Below are 8033 nucleotides of genomic sequence, written 5' to 3' on the forward strand. Positions count from 1 at the left end.
TAAAAAATTTTCTTTCTTCTCCGCATCGCCTATATCTCAGGAATTGTTTATCGGGAAGGCAGACGGTTGGTTAAGGAACATTTTCTCCTCAAGAGGATTTCTTCCTCCAGTGTGACCCTCTGGTTACTTCTGGGAAGACTTAACTAAAAAAAATCACACAGAAGTGTTGCAACGGCACCATAACCAAGGACCGAGTTTCGCTAGCATTTCCCTAAGCCTAAGCCTATGGGACACAGAAGGGTGCAATCCGTAAAAAGCAAGCCTCGCCAAACTTGGTCCAAGGGGCATTCGGCCTCGGCCTCAGTCACGAACTACAACTCCCAGGGGCCTCCAAAGAACCCGGCGGCCTGCAATTCAAGCACAAAGGAGTCCTGTACACTTCCTCCCTAGGAGGCGTCCTCCAATGGCTGCAGATAGCGTGGAGACTTCTGGGAAATGCAGTCCTGCTGGCTGCGCAGGCGCGAAGCTGAAGCGGAGGCGGGTGGAAGTGGCGCGGTGCGGCGGTACTCTTGGAATCCTCTGGCCCTGTGAGGTGAGTCTTGTCGGCGGCCCCTGGAGATTCATCTCACTGGCCCTCCTACATTTGTTGGACACTGCATACAGCGGGAGTTCTGCTAGGAAATGGCTTCGCAGGCAGCTCCGCAGGATTGTGCGGACAAGGGTTGGGGTCCCCACTAGCCCGCTACCCTCTGCCTGCGCCGCGTCACGTGCTGGGGAGGGCACTGGGTAAATCTCCTGGCCTTTTCTCTTCTCTAGGGCCCAAGTGGGGAAAGTGAAGAGTGCGAATGGGGTATGGTTAGCACCACAGCTCCTCCTCTGGGCTTTTGGGTGGATACCTGGCAAGGCTGGACACAAGTTCTGCCGGACATTGGCTGTGCCAGAGCATCTCTGAAACACCGGCTGTGTTTGTCCTCGCGCCTCCTTTGTCCTCGGCCAGAAGTACCTCTGACTGCTGCTTTAATGTCCTCAGGATTGTTGCCTTCTTCCCTGTTAGACACCTCACATCATGCTCATAACCGCCGTATGGCAAGGTTCTGCTTCAAATTCCAGAGAATTTGTGTTTTTCTTTTGCTCTAGCACTACCAGAGAATTTTGAGGAGGGGTGACGGGGTCACCTAGAAGGAGTCTTCCTGCCCTGCACCACACACTGAAAGCTAGTCAGCCCTGGGCTTGGAATCTGTGCACGTGCGTTTTGCTTCACACTTGCTTCTTCACAGTGGTCACGTTTCTCTTCACCAGATTGTAAGTTTCTCAAAAGGAGTGATATTAGTGGAGCAGGGAGCAGGGGAGGACTGGAGTAGAAAGAGGGAGTGAAGGGTATTGTTAAAGGTTTGACTATAGCTGCCAAGTATGTGTTTAATGAATGGGGATGGGGGGAGATGATGAAAGATTTCTTCTTGTTACAGGGTGACCCTAAAAGATTGCACCTGATGTGGACTTTATGCAAAGCTGGTCACTGACAGCTCGTGCATAGGAACAAGAGATGATGTTGGAGCCAAAGGAAGAGGAGCAGTCTTCAGAATATGAAACTCAGCTACCAGGGAACCACAGTACCAGTCAAGAGGTCTTCCGCCAGCGCTTTAGACAGCTCTGCTACCAGGAAGTTCCTGGTCCCCGGGAGGCCTTGTGCCAACTACGGGTACTTTGTTGTGAATGGCTGAGGCCAGAGAGCCACACTAAGGAGCAGATCCTGGAGTTATTGGTACTGGAACAATTCCTGACCATCCTGCCAGAGGAGCTCCAGTGGGTGCGGGGACATCACCCTAAGAGTGGAGAAGAGGCCGTGACTGTGCTAGAAGACTTAAAGAAAGGACTTGAACCAGGACTGCAGGTGGGAAGGGGGATTTGATCTGTTGTGGGAACCAGATCAGTGACCTTCAGGCTGGACAGAGGGGCAGCAGTAGGGGAAGTTACCATGGTAGAACAGTTAATATGTGTTTCTGTCTCTTGTCTTTTCTTCCTTCAACCTTTGAATGAGAACAAGACTCTTAACTCCTCTTCCTTCCCCTGTACTAACTCCAAGGAGGCTCTCTTAAAGTCTCCTTGGAAGTGTTGGTCCCGCATAAAATGAGTGGTGCCCGATCACCTGCAGGTTCCAGGACCTGCATGTGGACCTGCACAGGAAGAGCCATGGGAGGAGAAGGCACCTCTGGGACCAGAACAGGCAGCAGGCATCCAGCTCCAACCTCAGGAGATCCAGTTCAAATGTGAATTTCAGGAGACCCAGCCCTTCCCAGAGAGTGGTGAGAAACAGAGTTCTGGGGAGGAAGAGGAAGAAAAGAAAATAAAAGGTACTGACTAGTTCCTTTTAAGGGGCACATATTAGGTGCTTGTATTTGCTATAATCACTATGGTCTTTTCATACCACTTAGGTGAGTTAGTCTGTCTCATCACCCTAAAATTAGAAATAAGAATAAGCTACCATAGGGTTAGAAGTGTAACTCAGTAGTTTAGCATATGAGAGCTCCTAGATTCAGTCACTAACACCACCACCACCTCTCCCCCTCCAAAAAGAATAACTTATCTTATAAGATAGTTCTCTGAATATAAAGGTTGACTAGTATCTTAGTTTTAGGGAGCCCTAAAGAAGGACCATAAAATGTTTATTCACTTGGAACTTTTTTATCTCTATTACTTTTGATACATAGTCCATAATAATTCTGCCTGGAACTAGAGATCAGCCTTGAAATATTTTCCTTTTAGCTTCCTCATGCTCTCTAAAACATAGTTTTTAAAAAAATTTATGAAGCTCTCCTGTGAGAGAAACACAATCCATCGTCTTTATCTACCACCTTCCCTCGCTCCCATCTTAAACCTTTATGTCTGTACTTACCTCCTACTCTTCAGATTAACTATGGAAACATCCGCCTTACCTGTATGTATCTCCTAAACATTCACTTCTCCTACAAAAGGCTGTATTCAGTGGAGGAGGGGATGGGAGGGGGCTCTGTTATTCCTTTTAAAGGAACAGATCAAAAAGAAAGGTAAAGCACAGCAGATAGATGGCAGGGAGCTGAGTTCTCTGAGGAGCCTGGTGCATGGTGATCCTCTTCAGCGTCTGGAGACTTATAAGGAAGGGACATAAATGAGAAGGGGTGAAGGTTACAGAGCCAGGAGTTTCACCTTTAGAACATCCCTTTTCCTAATCCTAATGATCTTACTTTTCCCTTGCTTTCCAACATCAGTTAACCATTCCCCAGTTGCTTGAAAATACTTTTTATTATTTTTTAGGAGTGAATTCTTAGAAGCCTATGCTTTGAAAGTTACTTTGTCTTTTAAATACATTTTTAAAGAATTCTACTGTGAGGGCCGGCCAAATAAATAGCTCAGCAGATTAAAGCGCCTGCAAGCAGGCACAGAGGGCAGGGGTTTGATCTCTGGGCCTGTTATGCCGGCCCCACCCCTGAGGTGTGCTGAGACAGCAATTGAGACTGGGCGTGGTGGTTCGTGCCTGTAATCCCAGCTCTTCGGAGGCTGTAAACAGGCGGATTGCTATGAGTCAGATCTAGTAGTGAGACACCGAACACCCTGTAAACCCTTCCCTAAAATACAAAAAAAAAAAAGAATTGTACTGTGGAATACTTAAAAAACTATGTAAGCATGAAGATAGAGAAAAAAAGAAAAGAAACCTCTGTGCAATCTCCCCTACCCAATCTCATCACCAAGAGACTAACCATTCATAATATCTAAGTAAATATCCTTCCAGTCTTTGTCACACATATATATATATAATATATATATTATAATATATATATAATACTTTTAAGGGTTTTTTTCATCTTAGATATGTAAATCCTAATCCAAATGTTGTTTCTCCATACACTCAGAACAGGTACACTTAGATTTTCCATCGGTTGTTGCAGAAGATCTTCCAGAACTCAAGGAAGAAGAATCACTGTCACAGCCACCCATTACTGAAGTGGAATCACACATATTCTTGGAAAACCTTACCACTGACACCTCAACATTTGAAGCTACCTCAGAAGTTGAAGGCACCTTAGAACAGCAGCAAAGAAATCCCAAAATGAAAAGACCAAGGCCATCCCCTGCTCAGGAAAAAAGTCTCGGACAGATGGTTGTCACCCATAAGAAAACTCCTACAGGCAAGAAAGACCATGAATGCAGTGAATGTGGGAAAGCTTTCATTTATAATTCACATCTTGTAATCCACCAGAGAATTCATTCTGGAGAGAAACCCTTTAAGTGTAGTGACTGTGGAAAAACTTTCAATCAGAGCTCAAACCTCATTCAGCATCAGAGAATTCATACAGGAGAGAAACCCTATGAATGTAATGAATGCGGGAAGGCCTTCAGGTGGGGTGCTCATCTTGTTCAACATCGGAGGATTCATTCAGGAGAAAAGCCGTATGAGTGTAATGAATGTGGGAAGGCCTTTAGTCAAAGCTCATATCTAAGTCAGCATCTGAGAATTCACAGTGGAGAGAAACCTTTTATATGTAAAGGATGTGGGAAAGCTTACAGATGGAGTTCAGAGCTTATTAGACATCAGAGAATTCATGAGAACAAAGCAAGTATACCAAAGTGTACCAAAGGTGAGACAGTCTCCAGACAGACTTGTACTTTTGTCTAATCACTTAGAACAAGCACCCATAAAAATTATAAGCACCTTAAGGTTTTTCCTGTGTCTTTCTTGATTTAGGAAAAACTTCATATTACTGCAGATTTTATTACCTTATATGTTTTGATTAGGATTCCTTTGGCTATAAATGATAGCCAAATTGTGCTGCTTCTCCTGCATAAATTTGAACAACTTCCTGAGCTGCCCACTAATAAAATAAGGATAATAATACCTACTTCAGAAGAGTTTTAGCCAGGCATAGTGGCACACACCTGTAATCCCAGCACTCAGGAGGCTGAGGCAGAAGGAATGCTTTGAGTTTTAGGCCATCCTGAGCTGCATAGTAAGACCTTGTGTCCAAAAAGAGTTCTGTTCCTGGCACAGAGTAGCTGGTCAAACAGTGATCATTATATCCAAATTTTCTTGTGAAATATTTGGTCCTGTGTGTCTCATACCCATATTAGTCTGTGTCATTGAACAGGATCATCTACAAATGATCAAATAGGAGTTGGAAACCACACTAGTAAATTAAGCAGGGAAAGCTTAATTTAACCAGTCAAAAAGGGTTATATAATAAAGAAGGTAATTCAGTCACTAAAGAACAGAAATACTGGAACAGGGTACAGCTATTACTTGTAGGAGCAAGGGAAAATACTCAAGAAGAGCTTAGAAGCCCCCACCCTTCCACCCCAGCCCAAGACTGAACTATAGACCTCACTGGACAGAGTAGGGCTGTTGCAGGGGTGTGCTAGCACCAGCTTGCAAGAGCCAGTCTTGTACATCTATTCCCAAGGCTGCATCAAAATTATTAGCAAGAATATTCATACAGTAGAGATCAGTAAATGCAACAGAGCACATTTTTTTTTTCCATTTATGTATTTGGTATAGGGTCTCATTATGCAGCTTGGACTTATAGTGATTCTCTTGTTTTCAGCCTCCCCAGTGCAAGGACTACAGGTGTACATCACCATGCTTGGACTCAGTTGCTGGCTCAGCACATCCCAGGGATCAAACCCTGGTTCTTGTGCTTGCCAGAGCAGGTGCTTAGTCTGCTGAGCTATCTTGTTGGCCCTACAAAAAATTTTTGACCTCATTTAATTTTGTCAACACAATAGTGGCTGTAGCCCACTTGGGCTGAAGTGCAGCAGGCCAGGGCTAATGAGCAGGAAGCCACTAGCGTAGCTGCAGAGGAAACTCCTTGGAGGGTAGGTACTGCTGAATCACACACAAGAGTAGTAGGTGTGCTATAAGAGCAAGACAAACTTAAAGCAGTCCCTCTTTGCCTTGTCTTTTCAGTAGCCCTTACTGACAAAGCCTAAAACATTATACTACCTGGCAAAAGAAAAATATCACTTGGTTTTGCTTGATGATGAAGCAAAACAGATTTGGAAATAGGAGACAGTAAGTTGATCACTGGCCCCCATTTCAAGCTCCTTTCCACCTCAGGACTTCTATGCTTGTTCTCTACCCACTGCCTTTATGCTTTTTTCCTTGTAATTACATAAGTCACCTTTTATCTAGACCTAGAGAAGACTTTAACTAACATACAAGTTTATTTCTTTGTCACATAAACATCCAGAGGTAGCAGTGAGTCAGTAAACTGCAGCTTCAGGGTCAAGTCAGATCTAGCTCATGGCCTGTTTATGTAGGGCACACAGTGCTAAGAATGATTTTTGTATTTTTTAGGTATTTAAAAAAAGATGTGACAGACTTGTGGTCCAGAAAGCCTAAAATATTTACCATATGGCCTTGTACAGAAAAATGCCATGCTGTGGTCTAGTGGGCAGCTCAATTTATTTTCACCAAATAATTCAGGGACTATATACTTTATGACTTACTCTTCATTCCCCTATGCTAGGATATCTACCATACCCTCCAGCCCCCTAGAACTAGGGATCAAACCTAGGTCCTTTGCACTGAGCTCCATCCCCAACCTTTTAAAAAATTTTTGACAGAATCTGGCCAAATTGCCTAGGCTGAGCTCGAGCTTACAGTCCTTCTGCCTCAGCCTCCCAGAGTGCTGGGGTTATGTGTGCTGGTGCACCCTGCTTGGGCTAGTATGTTTTTGTGTGTTGAAGGTGGGTTGTTAACCATACCCATATTCCAACTTTCAGTAAAACTGAAACAATATTCACAAGAAAGTGATTTCCTTTTCAGTAAACATAGAATGTAACACAGTCCTTTGATGAGAAGTCAATAAGGCCACATCTATCTTCTAGAGAAGTTAGAAAACATTTCTAGCAAGATGGCCATTTGCCCAATTAAAACTGTTACTTTGAGCTGATGTGGTGGTGGCAAATTCCACTTGAGATTGAGGAAGGAGACTCACAAATTTGAGGCCAACCTGGATACATAGTTCAAGCCAAACCTAAACTACATGAGGCCCTGTCTCAAAAACAGCAACAATAAAACCCTATTACTGTAAGGAAGAAGAAAACAATTTGGAAGGCAATGTCCACTCTATGAGACGTCTTCACACTTCTGCAACCCAGTGGTGCTATTGATGAGGGAAGGAGAGTTCTGGTCCCAGAGGGGACAAGGCTGGATGAGGGGAAGCAGGATGGGGATAAGAGGTCACCAATGTGGATTAGAGTGCTGGCCTTAGTGGTCACTCCAGAAATAGTTCCAACTACACAGTTCTGTATTCAGCATTCTGAAGAGAGATAAAACCAGAAAAATACTCTGTAGGCAGAATACACTGACCTGAGTCATCTTTTGCCTTTGTTAAGTGCAAAAGAAGCTACTATGGCAAATGTCATGTGTGCTCAGTGTGGTTGTTTTAGGAACTAGTTCCTTACCCTTGGCAAACCCTACTTGTATAGTAATTGGGTCCTGTTTCTGTGTAAGTGCCTTGAGCACACATGCACTTTGCAGTTCATTCTGATAACAGGAGGTTCCCGGCCCTGCAGCTGAACAAATAAACTCATCTGCAAAAATTGCAGTCTTTTGTCCACAGCAAGAGACAAAAGGAGACAGAGACTATTCTTTATCTTGGAAACCTAATGGGGAACCTATGTATGCTTTGTAAATACTCTAATTTTTACAACAAATACACTGGTAAATAAATATACTTGTCTGGAGGAAGTGGTCACTCAAGTGCTTTATGGGCAGAGAGACAGATTGGAAAGATACGGACTCATCCTCTAACACAGAGCTTCTTGTCTGTTCAGCTACACACCTGGGAAAGCTCTCATCAAAGGGAAATGTAAGTACGAGTGAGGAACTTACATCCACGGAGAATTTTAGTCAATTCCTGATCCCATTTTCAGGGGTCATAAGCAAAGTCTTTTTATAATGAAACCAAAGTTATGGGATAAATGCAGTTAAAACAATTTTGTTTACATCTTAGTCCTTTCTGAGTACTTTATCATACCAATTTCTTTGATGCCACCAGAAAAATCTCATCTGTGGGAACAGGTAAGGGCCCTGACTACATAATGAAGATGTCTGTTGG

The 8033-nt window shown here is 43.8% G+C and overlaps 1 protein-coding gene across 1 annotated transcript; it reads left to right on the forward strand.

The window, feature by feature from the left end:
* The first annotated feature begins 403 nt into the window (after nucleotides 1–403).
* Znf232 (zinc finger protein 232) lies at nucleotides 404–4859 on the forward strand. Its single transcript, XM_023723416.1, has 4 exons — nucleotides 404–532; nucleotides 1475–1831; nucleotides 2093–2291; nucleotides 3828–4859. Exons 1-4 carry the CDS (start codon nucleotides 404–406, stop codon nucleotides 4589–4591), a joined length of 1449 nt encoding a protein of 482 aa, XP_023579184.1. The 3' UTR covers nucleotides 4592–4859.
* Nucleotides 4860–8033: the final 3174 nt, after the last annotated feature.

This window comes from Octodon degus, unplaced genomic scaffold (genome assembly GCF_000260255.1).
Source record: "Octodon degus isolate 3935 unplaced genomic scaffold, OctDeg1.0 scaffold00098, whole genome shotgun sequence".
Classification (NCBI taxonomy): Eukaryota; Metazoa; Chordata; class Mammalia; order Rodentia; family Octodontidae; genus Octodon; species Octodon degus.